At 41.0% G+C, this 15,548-nt stretch overlaps 1 protein-coding gene across 3 annotated transcripts in view; it reads left to right on the forward strand.

The window, feature by feature from the left end:
• jag2b (jagged canonical Notch ligand 2b) overlaps positions 1-15,548 on the forward strand; it is a 59,772-nt gene that overhangs the window by 41,362 nt on the left and 2,862 nt on the right. For 2 of the 3 annotated variants that reach the window (XM_023299674.3, XM_055016131.1), the window contains exons 10-25: positions 286-399; positions 779-825; positions 913-1,086; positions 4,230-4,392; positions 4,498-4,659; positions 5,937-6,050; positions 6,232-6,345; positions 6,566-6,679; positions 8,857-8,973; positions 9,846-9,873; positions 10,449-10,534; positions 12,003-12,116; positions 12,285-12,400; positions 13,650-13,907; positions 14,015-14,146; positions 15,281-15,431. In XM_023299674.3, coding sequence (XP_023155442.2) covers positions 286-399; positions 779-825; positions 913-1,086; positions 4,230-4,392; positions 4,498-4,659; positions 5,937-6,050; positions 6,232-6,345; positions 6,566-6,679; positions 8,857-8,973; positions 9,846-9,873; positions 10,449-10,534; positions 12,003-12,116; positions 12,285-12,400; positions 13,650-13,907; positions 14,015-14,146; positions 15,281-15,431 — 2,004 coding nt within the window. The remainder of the gene's footprint in view (positions 1-285; positions 400-778; positions 826-912; positions 1,087-4,229; positions 4,393-4,497; positions 4,660-5,936; positions 6,051-6,231; positions 6,346-6,565; positions 6,680-8,856; positions 8,974-9,845; positions 9,874-10,448; positions 10,535-12,002; positions 12,117-12,284; positions 12,401-13,649; positions 13,908-14,014; positions 14,147-15,280; positions 15,432-15,548) is intronic. The other variant, XM_023299675.3, reaches the window with a different exon arrangement.

The raw sequence follows: 15,548 nt of genomic DNA on the forward strand, positions 1-15,548 counted from the left end.
GATTATGCTGCCTAATTATGGCAGCCCTAGAATTTTAAACATTTTCCATAATGGAGCATGATCCGACTGGTCTTAAGTGTAGTATGTTGACAAATTTATCATGTTCCAGAGAAGATTGAGGTATTTTAAACCAACAATGTTTGATTGTGTAATAGCGTTGGTGCCAGTTCTTTCATCTTTCAGTCAGTGGGGTTTCAGAGCTTGGAGTTGTGGTGTCTGTTCTGTCCTTGCCTTGGTCTGTTTCAAATGATGGACTCAGTTTCCTTCTACCTCCTGCCTTCACAGATGCAAATGAGTGTGCAGGACAGCCCTGTGTGAACGCTTACTCTTGCAAAAATTTGATTGGTGGATATCACTGCGACTGTTTTCGGGGATGGTCCGGCCAAAACTGTGACATCAGTCAGTATTTCTTCATCAAAGTCGCTTCTAAATTGCTGTCTTTCCATTGGCAACCTCTTCTTCTGGCTACTTTCAGATGCCTCTGCCCTGAAATCATGACACACAGCTTAGGTGTAGTTTAGCGTCACTCTCTTTCCCACATGTGGTAACCTGTTCTTTCTTGTCTTGGCAACCTGAAACTTCAGCTCTGGCATGCATGCCCAGCTACAGTCTATACAAGTCTATCTGGCACTTTTTGGCTTTACAATTTTTTTTCTTTTCCAAACTTTGATCTGATCTGCACACATCCTGCACTGTAGATTGAACCTAGTAGTGGAGTAGGGATTAATAACTCGATTTAATATGGAAATTTATTGTTTCTACTCTTCTTCCTCTTTAGATGTCAACAGCTGCCATGGTCAGTGCCTAAACGGGGCAACATGCACGGTATGGATGATGTTTGTAACTCTAAATAATACAAAAAAAGGCGAACTTGTGGATTTACTTCTTGATTTTACTTTGTGTCTTCTTTAGGAGGGCCCAAAGGGTTACCACTGCCAGTGCCCTCCAGGTTTCGTGGGTGTTCACTGTGAGATCCAGAGGAATCAATGTGACAGCAGACCTTGCCAGAACGGCGGCCAGTGTCATGCAGTGTTGGACAGCTTTGTGTGTGAATGCCCAGCGGAGTTTGCTGGACAGCTGTGTGAGGTGAGTCTCAGGTTCCACAGCTTCCAGCAGTGAACACTTTCTGATGCATTAACGCTATATCACTTCGTGGTAAGACAGGAATGTTAAGTCTTTGATCACTGGCACTTTATTACACTTTATGGCTTAGAAATTCAGAGGAAAATGACTTTGTTAGTGTAGTTTAAAAAAGTGTGTAGTATTTATTACTTCTTTTTAATTCTATCTTGTATGTATGCTGTTGTTGTAGATGCACACTGTTAGTCTTTAATACATCAAAGAATTGTTGAGATCTTTGGGTGTGGACCGCAGTGGCGAACCCGTCGCCAAACCAACTAACTGCATGCAAAAAGCCATGAAGCTAGTCTGCCTAGAAATACTAATTAAATCATTTTGGGCTAACTCCTGAATATATTCTATGAGGAAAACACAGAATATGCAGTATTTATAAACTAATATTGCATTATTAATGAAAATATATCTGCCACTAAGAATGTAAATGTGTTGTTTTTTTTCTTAGTTTTTTAATTTTTTTTTTAGTTGAGCTTTTCTGCAGGGACAGTTCTTATTTCTTGTGAAGACATGATTCGGATCAGGAATGGGCAAAAATGACATTACAAAATAAAACTTTCATGGACTGGAGAGGAGATACTAATCAGGAATATGATGCTGGAGGTGTTGTAGTTTTGGCACTGCAGGGCAGGAATGTACACTGTGCCATAGCAGGCATTAGAACTTGTAGTATGTGGGCAGAAATCCAGCGTCACCTCATTCAGAGAGGCTCATATTTATAGTAGAGTTGCTAAATCAGGATTGGCTCCTGACCAGCAATGTCCTCCATTCAGGGCCCCAGAGATGCAGTGAAGTGTCAGTTTCCTCACTGCTAACCTACATTCAGTCGCACACTTCGTATATGAAGGCTGCAACAAGAACACAAATAAAATATGTACAGCAATGGCTGTATGAAATGAGAATATGAATTACAACATATGTTTGCCTGTAAAACTGAGCTTTGAAGGTTGGGGAGATACAGTAGTAGTCAACTTTTAGGAAGATCGCAGCAAAGATTTAGCACACTGGGAAGTCTGAAACGGACTGTTGGGTCAGATAACTGTTTTGTAATTGCTCCTGTAGTTTGAGTATTTTCTCTGCATTACAGGCCACTTTGTGTATATTTTAGGGAACTTCTATCGGTTCTTAAATGCACAAGGTCAAGTCATGCACTGTTTTGCTTTACCAAGATGGGTTTTAGCATCTGTTATCATTTCTGTTACAGTGTGGTGTCACTGCATTTATACATCATAAGAAGTTAATTTAAAATTGGTTGACATTTAAAAAACCAACTGAGATGCCGGCAAGTTGTTAAATGATATTTTCAGCATGGCAAACTGTCTTTCTAGAGCTGATGTGATCAGCAGCGTAAACAAGAAAAGCACTCAGAGAGTGCAGTACTCCGCCAAGGCTGCTCAGTCATTGTATCATTTCCGACGAATGAAATCTTTAAACAGTTCGTGGTCCTCAGCGGTTGATTTGTAGTAGGATCACAATCATGTGATAGTCAGCAGGCAGCTGACATAGTGTTCACTTGTTGTCATAGTTACAGTGACGCCATGCCGCTATCTCGCGATGATACAGAAATCTTGAACAAATCCGTGGATCCAGACAATAAGCCGCATCACTGCCAAAATCTAATCACTTGGTCCTTGGGTCATTTCTGACCCCTCTGAAAATTTCCTCCAAATCCGTTAGTCCATTTATGAGTAATGTGACAGACTGCATTCTTTGGCGGAGTAATAATGCCTGGTACAAGCAGATTGCACCACATTCTGGTATAAACTAAATTCTGCGCTCTTTAGCACAACGTAGAAGCCATGACTGATTCAGTTGTGATCAACAGTCAAAACTCCATGCAACCACCAGATCATTACTGACAACATGACTCCAAATGAAGTAGAACAAGGAGCTCCAATGGAGTGTAAAGACTGACGAATCTGTGTACCTTGCTACTGATTCGCACTTAATCTGAAGACTGTAAGGTAAATTAGATCCTTTAAATGGTTAAAGCAATCATCAAAGTTCAGTTTTATAGCAGACTTTATTATTGATGTGGCTGACAACGAGTAAATTACATGACTTTACCTGCTACATTGAAAAATGTCTCTTGTGCTGTGAACAGTCCCAGCAGTTATGTTAATGTGCTGAAGATTTATTGACACTCTTGTGCCCAGACATGATCCTCTGACCACACACATGCTGCTGAAAAGATGTAAAATAAACTGTGTGTGACCACGAACTTCAGCCACCCTGTTGCCCTTGTCTGCCTCCGTTGTTCAGCACCTTAAATGGCAAAGCAGTTCAACCCAGAGTTTCTGCACAGTTGCCCTCTGTTTACATAAACTGAGAGAATTTCTCTCCAACCTCTGTATTGCAGCATGTAGAAATGACAAAAGATGTCACCATGGCCTCTAGTCAGGCCCACTGTGTGCCAGATGATTTATCTTTATTATATTCACTGTGGCTCTGCATGCTGTTGGACCAGTCAATATTTGCCTTCGTGATGGGTTGTCTTTCTGTTGCCTGCAGTTTCTCACTCTGTCTCTTCTGCAAGGCGTCTGCCTCGGAATAATCTTGCAAGATTAAGCAGGGCAGAGATGTAAAACCAAAAGCGTGGATTCCCTTGATGAGCTTAGTGAAACTTTCTGAGGCTTACTTTGCTCGTCCTCTTACCTTCGATTTGTTCTGAACAGCAGCGGTGGCTTGAGCCATGCTAAGCTGCTCACGTCCACAGACTTTAGCTCTGCTTTCTCCAGCCCTGCTTTGGCTTCACTTGCTTCATTGTCTTTATAGTGGACAAAGCTTAGTTTAATGTGTTGACAATGTTTTGGAAAAAATGATAAACATTCTCATCCCCCACAACAACACAAAGCGAAGGCACTGCATCTCATTCAAGTACTTAAAACACACCTGATTCAATGGAATCCTGTTTCCAAGCTCGGCCTACTGAGGTTTCATTACAAATAATAACTTGCGTCATATAATTCTGTCGGCCAGAAACAGTGGGTTATTTTTTGTTTGTGCCGCTTCAAGCAGCATTTTGAATTCAGCTCTTCAATTTGAACTGCATATTTCGTAAACTCAGTATTTCCCGCATCTCTTCATCCATGTAGATCTCTACCTGGTCCCCCTCAGATGCTTGTGATCCAAACCCCTGTGAGAATGAGGCCAAGTGCCACAGCATGGACCAGGACTTCTACTGTGCATGTCCTGAAGGCTACGAGGGAAAGACGTGTGAGCAGCTCAAAGAGAACTGCCAAACCACCCCATGTCAAGGTGACTGGTCTCATTTGTAGTGATGGAGGAGACCTGAACAAACTACAAAGGGGGAAAAAAAAAGTAGTGAATTTGAAACATGCTCTTTTTTTTTTTTTCTTGCAGTGATTGACAGCTGCACTGTTGCTGTAGCAACCAATGACTCTGCTGGAGTGCGCCACGTATCCTCCAACGTGTGCGGTCCACGAGGACACTGCATCAGCCAGCCAGCAGGAAACTTCACCTGTGTCTGTGATGCAGGTTTCGGTGGCATCTACTGTCATGAGAGTAAGTTGAGACATTGGGGTTCACATTCTGAAGAAACTGTGCTGTTTCACACTGTTGGGTGATTTATGTAAACTGGATTTAAATGGACTGAAATATACACTAACAGTCAAAAGTTTGGGCACACCTTCTCATTTAATGTTTTTTCTTTATTTTCATGACTATTTACATTATAGATTCTCACTGAAGGCATCAAAACGATGATTAAATACATATGGAATTATGTAGTAAACAAAAAAGTGTGAAATAAGTCAAAACATGTTTCATATTTTAGATTCTACAAAATAGTCACCCTTTGCTTTGATTACTGCTTTGCGCACACTGCATTTTCTTAATGAGCTAGTGTACCTACAGCTGAAATGGAAAAAGTAAAACAACACCAGTCTTTCATCTAATAGAGTAAAGTTAATGCTTTACTTAAACATTCAAATTATCTATTTCAAATTCATTGTAAAATATTGTAGGTTTTTAATCTAGTATGGTTTTGAAACACAGCTCTAACAATTTTGTAAAGCTTTTTCACAATTTTTAGCCCCTCATTTAGCATTTAGAATTGTTTATAAATCTTTAATAGATGGTTTATAACATGATATTGTTGTTTGCTGATTTATGTGGTAAACATATTAAACAAATTTCTGTCATATGGAAAACTTTACCAAACATTTTAAGTATACATTTCATACAGTCATGTCTAATGCTGTACAATTATACTGTTATTGTTGACAGATACATTAACTTGCTGATCCCCATAGTTTCTGGATGTACAACAATTTCTAAATGCCCACAGGTGTTAGCAATATGAGTAACAATGGTGACTTCCTGTACTGTGCATGTTTAACAACTTACATTGCAATTGGGGATTTTAAAATGAGACATGTACAATAAAGTAATTTTAAATGAAATCTAATCATTTTAGGCTTAGTTTTATTTAAGGTTTTTGACAGAATCTCACATCAAGGACCATCAGATAGTTCAAAACCCCATGATTCTTTCTGTTTCTACTGTTTCTGGCTTTGATAAATGTTACTGACAATTTTAAAAAATGTATTTATTTATGGGATGCAACTTTTGTAATCATTAATCAAGTTTATCATATCTTCTTGCAGCTGCATAGTCATATGTTATGAAACCATGATTAAGTAAACCTCTGAACAGGATTTAAATAATGTACTACCAAAACTATCCAAATAGAAGAAAACATGGCTAAACTTCTTGTTAGTGAGCAGAGGTCTGAAGATGTAGTATTATTCATCTAACGTTTCCTTGCTGCATTATTTCAGATATCAACGACTGCATCAGCAACCCCTGTAGAAACGGAGGAACCTGCATTGACGGTGTGAACTCCTTTCAGTGCTTCTGTCCAGATGGCTGGGAGGGTCGACTCTGCGACCTCAGTAAGTTCTTCTCCTTCACGACAGATTTTTCGACCTTTTTTCCAACCTTTGCATCTTCCTAAACAAAGCCTCATGCCTGGGTCGAGCGTCTGCTGTGCTGTCTTTCTTTGTACTGAATAGAAAACAGTTTATTAATGAGTGAATGAAAGATGGAGTTATAGAAATCTTCCTGCTTCCTCAGATGTCAACGAGTGCAGACACAACCCCTGTAAGAACGGTGGACGCTGCGTTGACCTGGTGAACGACTTCTACTGCGAGTGTGCCGACAACTGGAAGGGAAAGACCTGCCATTCCCGTGAGTTATGTCGACTCTGTGTTAATGTGTGTGTTTATGTTCGCAGCTTGCAGTGGCCCCACTTCCACCTCGCTGCACATCTTTGTATGTTTGGACCACTAAAGGGTGTTAATGTGTGTCTACACCACAAGGGTAGCAGATCACCAAGATAAACCTTTAGTTGTAACAGTATGAATTGTCAAATGAAGATGGTGTCTGTGTTTTTCTTTGTTCTGTCCAGGAGAGAGTCAGTGTGACGAAACCACCTGCAGCAATGGAGGCACCTGCTATGACCACGGGGATGCTTTTCGCTGTGCCTGCCCACCTGGTTGGGAAGGAAACACCTGCAACACAGGTGAGCTACAAATCTAGCTTCTGAGAAGCTACTAGTTGCAGTAGTAGAGTGCATAATAGTAAGGAGTAAGAAATTGAAATCTTCAGTGCTGAATTCTTGTTGATGTCTTGTTTGGAGGAAGGGTCATTTTGTTTTGATTTGACCAAACTAAGCAGTAGCAGGTTGGATGGATGGATCAGTTAATATGGCTACATTTGTAGTTGAGCCATTAATATTTTTCATGAACTCATCACTTTTATGTTATGATAGTCACAGCATGTTAATGTCTGTGTTATACTATGTTAATATCATATCACCATAAAGAGTGGAACTGGACCTTTTGTATTTATGCTTGTTGCTTCGCCGAGGAACGCGGCAGAGTTATGTGACAATCGGCATCTGTCTGTCTGTCTGTTGGCAACATTACTCAAAAATGGACCAACGGATTTGGATGAAATTTTCAGAGAAGGTCAGAAATGGCACAAGGACCAAGTGACTAGATTTTGGCAGTGATGCAGCTTGTAGTCTGGATCCACGGATTTGTTAAAGATTTCTGTATCATTGCGAGATAGCGACACAGCGTCACTGTAACTATGACAACAAATGAACACCACTGCGGACTTATCGGGACTTAACCGTCAGAAATGATACAAGGAACAATTGATTAAATTGTGGGGTGTTTCCGAGTCCCATCAATTCCCGCCGCCCACTGCATATTTAGGTGACGCGATTCGGTATCCGTACATAACGTACACATACATAACACATGCCTGTGCTCAGCGCAAGGTCATTATGTTTGTGGGTACCTCTTTATTAAATAGCCACGTTTCTGATCATCGATTACTAATGAACAAATGCTCCATTTCTAAAAAAAAAAAAAAAATAATAATGCTGCATGTCTGACAATGCCATATGGGGGAATGAGCAGCCTTGGCAGAGTACTACACTCTGAGTGCTTTTCTAGTTACTTATTTGCACATACTGGAGTAATTGCAGCATGAAGGCAGATCATCTCTTCACCTGTTTTCACACCCCACAAGTCTTTTTTATAAAAAAGACCTACCGCATTTCAAAATCACAGCAAATATCTCCAACATAGATCTGACACTACATCCCACTGTGCATGACAAATATACACAAAATAATACATTTGCTTTTTTTCATTGCAATGATTCAAATGTTGTGGTAAATCAACAAGTACAGGTCACCTGTGTGCAAGTAGGCAGTGGAGAGTCTAGGCTCTGGGGGCCCAAAGCAAAGTGCACGTTGGAGGCCCAAACATTTGCCCGGTCCTCTTCCTCTGCAAGTAGGCTGCTGTATGTAGACAATGCACTTAATAAAATAATGACATTTACTTACGTTTGCCACTATGCACGTATTTTTGCCAGTTTCTGAGTCATACAGCATCCCACCATTATGGCTCTGATATCAGCAGATTCCGAACAATATTCCTAACGCAAAAACATATCTCTGCCGAGTATTTTATAGTCCGATACATGTAGATTCATACCAATTTCATTATACAAATATTTTTTCCAGTTAATCTTATCAAATGATGGAAGATCCAGGTATCTTAGACTGCATTAAAAAAACAAGAACAAGCATGCATGGCTAGCTCTTATAATAACAAAGATAAGAGCTTAAAAGAAAAGGTAGTGAAATTATACTAAAAGTAGCCTCAAGCTCATCGAGTTAATGGACACAACAGCAGACCTACTTAAACAAGCTGAAGATGTAAGTGGTATTTCAGGGTTCTGAGACCAGGATTATTAAGACTAGCAGTGTACTAAAGGCCAGAATAATATTAATGACACATTCAGGGATGCTGGACAGTCAGAGTTTTGCTTTTCAATCAATCCAGATTATAGAGTAATTGACTGTATCAATGTAGGCAACACTGACTGTCATGCAAGTTGTTATTGTGAGATTAATTCTAAGTTGATGAGTAACTTTTTTGAAGTATTTGATTACTGACACTATTGGATTTTCCAACATATAGTAACTTTCAGGTATTACTTAAATGCGTAAATACAAGTTAGGTTAAGAAAAGTGGCGAGAATGTAATTCTGTCTTCTCCTACAACAAGTGCTATTTGATTTGTTGTGTGATTGTGTCTCTGTAGTGTAATTTTATATATTTAGATATTAATAATTTATTGTACCTCTGTGACCCTTGACTCATCTTCTCTCGTCCCACAGCCAAAAACAGCACATGCTCCTCCAGTCCTTGTTCCAATGGGGGGACGTGTGTGGGAGGAGGAGACACCTTCACCTGCATCTGCAAGGAGGGCTGGGAGGGCCCCTCCTGTGGACAAAGTTAGTCCCTCTGAATTAAACTAACAGGAAAATCCTCTAGCTCTCAGCTATTATTAATTTGTCTTAACACCTAATAAGTTATTTGAATTGTCAAGTTTAAGAATTTAGATGTATCATATTATGAGTAAGCATTTCTTTGACTGTGTTGTTATTTTTATTATTATTATTATTATTTTTTTTTTTAGTATGTTGTGAGGGGATGTTTCAAGGACCTGAGCGTCTACTAGTATATCACTGCACCAAGCTCTGAACTTTTAATGTCATAGTATAACATGTGACGCGAGCAAAGTGGTTGCTTCAAGGCTGCAAAGCCAGGCCCACAGTTGAGGCCATTCCCTGTGTAGTGCCATAATCACATTTATAACCTTCTGTACCCCAGAGAGTTTCTGAGCGTTTTTTTCTTGTGCTACATTTTACTTACTGTGAGCTCATTTTTCACTGCAATATCAAATCTTGCACCTCTATAGGAACAGCACAGCCAAATAGAGAGAACTCGAAAATGTCTTCTGTGCAGGATGACAGTTTTAATTCTGTAAATCATAAACAAGGAAAAATAAGGTGCAATTACTATATTTGTTTTCTAAAATGTGAAACAACCCTGGAATGTAAATGTACATTTTTCAAGTTCCTCCTGATACTACCCCCAAAATAAGGAGAAGATATATTTATTATCTGGTATAAAATCTATTTTTATTTTCATACTTTCCTGCTGCCTGTGCTGTGGAAACACTGCCTGCAGTTTAGCCCAGTTCAGCCAAATAGTCTCGGATTATTTTTCCTCATGTGACTGATGGACCACAGTTTTCTGGCTCTCTATCTGTGTAATTTTTTCAGTTTTTTGTAAACCTTCCATTTCTTCTTTTCTTCAACAGACACAAACGACTGCAACCCTCACCCCTGGTATGTAACATTTCATCCTCACACGCTCTTGTGGTGTGGCCAAACCTCCCCCCTTCCAAAAAAAAATGTATCCACATCTCCCTGCCTTTCTCATCTCCACACTTCACACAAACCTTGTCGGCTGGAGGGGTGATGGGCCGCAAACAGCAGTGGAAGTTGTCCTTAAATCAAGCCTCAAAGGGGCATCTCATAGAAGAGGGGGCTTGGATGTTGAATAGGACAGTGAGAGGTGGGAGTGTTGTGCTGAGGACAAGAGTCCCACCTACCCCATGGTGAATGCAGGTGGGGGGTGGAGTGGCGGAGGGGGTGTACGTGTCCATTCTTCCCGTGCGACCTGGGGGGAAGCTTGGCTTTGAGGAGCAATGGAAGGGAGGCGTGATGAGAGGAGGGGAGGGGAGGGACTGGACACGCCTATTAGCATCTGAAAGGTGGAGGCTTGTATTGATGAGTTGAATTGAGCTTTGTGACCCCCACCACAAACACGCACACACACACACACACAAACCATGTACTTTGCTGCAGCTGGAAAGGATGTATAGCCTCATTTAATAGTTTTTCATGTTTTTTCCTTTCAGTTACAACGGTGGGATCTGTGTGGACGGAGTGAACTGGTTTCGGTGTGAGTGTGCCCCTGGTTTCGCCGGACCAGACTGCAGAATCAGTGAGTGATGACATGAGGTCACTTAATAATGGAACACTTTTTTGATGCGACGGTAGTATACAAGAACCCTGACTGAAATCCTAAACATCCTGGTCTGATCCTGATTTTTCATTCATGGCGACCCTAGCGTAGTCATGGCAACTTAGTATGATTAAGAGGAAGGATAGATGGAGCGGGGAAGGAACTAAGGGAAAGGACAAGGAGGAGATGGACACATTGACACCTAAATGCAAGACCGGGACACCGCCCTCTCCCTTTTTATTGTCCTTTAATGCCTCAGAGGTCAGAGGTTGTCCTTCCTCCATACTCGCACAGTCACACATTCACACACGGAAGACAAATTACCCAGTGACCCTGAAATTCTTCTTCTCTGCTCCTTTGTTTTGGCCGGATAGCATTCACCTTTTTTGTCAGGCTTAAATTTGAGAATTCTCATCTAGACCGTGTTCATGTGGGTGACAATGGCCAAGGGATCCCACTGAACTGAACGGGGAGACACAAGTGACTTTGTGATTTATTTTTTCCAAACTTAATGGTTTTGACTGACTGCTATTTCCCCTAGAGGTCTTGAAATAAATATGAGGAATCACTGGCTAGTTGAAAAAAGTAACAAAATACGTAATAAGAAGGTACAACACTACTAGGATGCAATCTTTTTCCTAGCTTAATCTCATAAAATACTGTGACGTGTTAGGTCTTCCTGACTTTCTTCAGACAACTACTTAAATGAACAAAGCTAAGGAATGAGAACATTAACTATTTAACATACACAACCAATGACAATGATCACAAAAATCTATTAAGACTCAGTCGCACCGGTATTTTAAATCGCCAAATTTTGCAATAAAATGAATTCATTTCGATGACTTTGCTGCAGCTCATGGTTTTGCTTACAGGAGAAAAGTAAACCTGTGAGGTTTTATTGTGTTGCAGATTTGTCCTGCTGACCAACAGCAAGCTGCCTCAGCTGTGCAGAAAGGGCAACCCAAAATGCTGTAAACAGTTTTGTAGCTCTGCTGTACCGTCCACTTTTATGCTTCCCTGCTCTGTCTGTATAAACTGCTCCACAACAGAAAGACTGCTTGACGACAGTGATGAGACAGGAACTGACCTTGAGATGGTGAACAGACCAGTGCAGGAAAAAACTGAAAGAAGCTTGGGGAGCTTTATTGACAGAATAGTGCTCACAATGTTTTGACTGGCTTCCTGGTGTGCCTATGCCTTTACTTTGCTATAAAGAAAGGTTAAATTGGGATTTGTGAGGACAGGAAGCCCTTGTCCAGTGAAGCCCTGCTCGCTGATAAGACTGCAGGCAAAAGGAACATACTATTTCTTTCTGTAGACTATTTCTTCAGTAGACGGTAGCTCCAGTGAAAACTAAACATTGTGTTCAGTTAGGATTATTGGGTTTAAATTGGGCTCCAGTCTTTGTATCCATATTGAATTTGCTGCTGTTTTCTCTCCACAGACATAAATGAGTGCCAGTCTTCACCCTGTGCCTATGGAGCCACCTGTGTGGATGAGATCAATGGTTTCCGATGCATCTGTCCCCTTGGTAGAACAGGAACCCGATGCCAAGAGTGTAAATACATTTCCGTGCTCTGCCTTGAATATTCAGTTCACTCCATCTTGTAGTTAATAGTGCCTACCTTGTTGCAGTGTTGAAATTAGATTGATATACCCATTAATTGTCACTCATTACTGCAGACGTCATGCTACACAGGTTCTACATGTCTCCCTCTTTTTGTAGTCATAGGTATTGGAAAGACTTGCCACTACGCTGGGCTGCAGTTTCCTCACGGCAGCCACTGGGAAGAGGAGTGCAACAGCTGCCATTGCATCAACGGCAAAGTGGACTGTACTAAGGTAGCTAGGCTTGCAGTTAAATATCTGCTACTTCAAACAAACTTTGATTATTTGTTTAGCGTAAGGAAAAACAGCAACTGCTAACAACGCTCAGAATGAAGATCTCCTGCTACCATTTATGCTTATTATTGAGATGAACATTGAGATGAACTCTTTGTGCAGCCCTCCTGGTGTGTGGAGGCAGGCGTCTACCATTTGTTCACATGTGGAACAAGTTGATCGCTATCCAAAACAAAGGTCCATATAAATAAGAAAAGCATCTTTGAAGTCCCTTCTATCTAAGCATTAAATTAAAGTTAGTAAAATTGGGTAGAAAAAGTCCTGAAACAGCAGCTGCAGAAAGCAACTCAAACAAATACACAAATAATTTTAGATGTGATAAATGGTCTAAAAGGTTGTTGCGATGAGAAGACGGTATTATTACTCCACCAAGAAACACGGCAGAGTTATGTGACAATCTGCATTGGTCGGTCTGTTAGCAACATTACTCAAAAACGGACTAACGGATTTACATGAAATTTTCAGGGAAGGTCAGAAATGACCCAAGGACCAAGTGATTATATTTTGACAGTGATGCAGCTTATAGTCTGGATCCACGGATTTGTTAAAGATTTCTGTATCATTGCGAGATAGCGGCACGGCGTCACTGTAACTATGACAAGTGAACACTACATCAGCTGCATGCTGATGATCACACGATTGCAATCCTGCTACAAATCCACCACTGCGGACTTATTAGGACTTGTCCAGTGGAAATGATACAAGGAGCAATTGATTGGGGTGATGGGAGCGTTTCTGTGTCCCATCAATTCCCGCCGCCTGCTACATATTTAGGTCACGTGATTTGGTATCCATACATAACGTACACATGCATAACACATGACTGCTCAGGGCAAGGTCATTTTGTTTGTGGGGTACATCTTTATTAAATGGCCACATTCTATGCTGCTGTGATTTCTGATCATCAATAACTAATAAACAAATGCTGCATTTCTAAAAAAAAATAAAATATTGTATTTCTGACAATGCCATATGGGAGAATGAACAGCCTTGGCTGAACACTGCGCTCTCTGAGTGCTTTTCTCATATATTATTATTATTACTTATATTATTACACATGAAAGTTGTGGCCCTAAATGAAATTATCGTTAACATCTTCTGGTTGAGATGATGCAACAAGAAGGAGAACAGCAGTACGAAGGGTTTCTTGGCTGACGTGTGAGTGAACATGGTGACCCTGTGTCACCAGGTGCTGTGTGGTCGCCGTCCCTGCCGGCTCCAGTCAGCAGGACAGGACCAGAGACAACAGTCCTGCCCAGCTGGACGCGAGTGTGTGGAGCACAGCTACTTCACCTGCTTCTCCCCCCCTTGCCATCAGTGGGGGGTTTGTTCCATGGCTGGACCTCCACCTCCACAAGCAACCACCAAGTGCCAGCCAAACAGCGGCCATTTGGACAACAGCTGCGGCCGTGTAACACTTGTTTTCAACAGAGACAAAGTACCACCGGTGAGTCATCATGCACGCCTCACTTTTCTTGTTGCTTCCTGGAATCTTGTGATGTTCTGGTTTGTGGTATCGTTGCTGATCAGTGTATCTTTGTGTGCATATTGCAGGGAACAACAGTGGAGAATATCTGCTTTGAGCTGAGGTATCTTCCTGACACCCGAAGCTTGGCAAAAGACCATGCCCTTCTCCTGCTCTGTGACCTCTCACATTCAAATCAGGATGCTGTAGAGGTGGCTATAGTAAGTGAATGATCCAAAGTTTATCCTTTTGTACTTTGATAATCCCTTTCTTGGCGGGTTAGAGTCATGTACAATATCACCAAAAGTACGTAGTATTAGCAAAGGACACAGTGTTGGATGTCATGAGTTCCCATTCCCAGTTTGAGTGGCACAGTTTCAGTTGTTGGGACACAAAATATCCAAGTATCTAGTCCCTATACAGCACAACCTGCTACATCATAACAAAAAAGAAGTTTTTAAGACATTACCACAACATTTGCTCTGACATCGCATTCAGGAGAAATGACAAAAGTCCTTGTCTGTTTAATTCTACAGGATCAGTATGCATACATTTAAAAGGCCAGGTGAAAAGGAGATAACAGCTCCCGCTTGCTTTCATGTGTATTGGGACTACATGACATTATATACAACAGAAAATGACAACCAACACTAGAAGATGTACTTTCATGTTTCAATGAGATTGTTTTGAACCTCTAGCCGCCTCTGTTCTAGCAGTGCTTGAGTCCTCCTAACGTCTGGTTAATCAAAAAATGAGCAAAGGGTTGGAGTATGACAGGAGCTGAGGTGGGCCATTGACTGTCTAATGATAGTACCCACCTGTTTCTCAAATACTTTGAAACTTAATTACAATTTGAAGTTGTAAGTTTCGTAAACATTGTCATGAATGGTGAAATAAGCTACAGCGACCAAAACCGCTTTTTTTTTTTGTTTTTTTTTTTTTAACCAGGCTGTAAACATGTTTATTTATGCTGTAAAGTTGGATATTTTCACTTAGGAGTCTACAGGGCTGACTGACTTTTTAAACCTGACTTAAGTGGACGTTTGAAGAACTGCAGTTTTTGGTCTTTTTTGTTTGTTTTGGTAATTTTCAGCCCGAGAAACCAGCATTGTGTAGTTTTTATCTTCCCATCTGATGCTCGGCAAACTACTTTCACAGATCCTGGAAAAATTGTGTTCCCCTCAAATGACGTAGAGGCTTTGTGTCTCTTTTTGCTTTGCGTGACTGTGACTCTGACGAAATGATTCACGTGCTCTGGTAGCAGAGGTGTAAATAATTCTCATGTTGTGATAAAGCTTAATGCTTGTTTCCAGCTGTTGTCTTATACCTTTTCTGCCCTCTGGTTTGGTTCTCAGTCTTTCCATCCAGAGGACCTTCCAGACCACAGTTTGATCCAGGAAACAGCCAGCGCCATTGTGGGCACCTTGTCTAAGCGGCACAACAGCACCATAATGCTGGCAGTCATTGAGGTCAAAGTGGAAACACAGGTCATGCCCCCTTCAGTGGGTGAGTAATGTTTAACAAAGGTGTCCCACAGGGGTTTGTTTCAGGCCCCTTTTCAGCTTCTGATTAGTGATTTCTCACTTATACCGATTTCACTCTCTTTTTTTCTTCTATTTCCTC

This window comes from Amphiprion ocellaris, chromosome 12, assembly GCF_022539595.1.
Source record: "Amphiprion ocellaris isolate individual 3 ecotype Okinawa chromosome 12, ASM2253959v1, whole genome shotgun sequence".
NCBI classification, from domain to species: Eukaryota; Metazoa; Chordata; class Actinopteri; family Pomacentridae; genus Amphiprion; species Amphiprion ocellaris.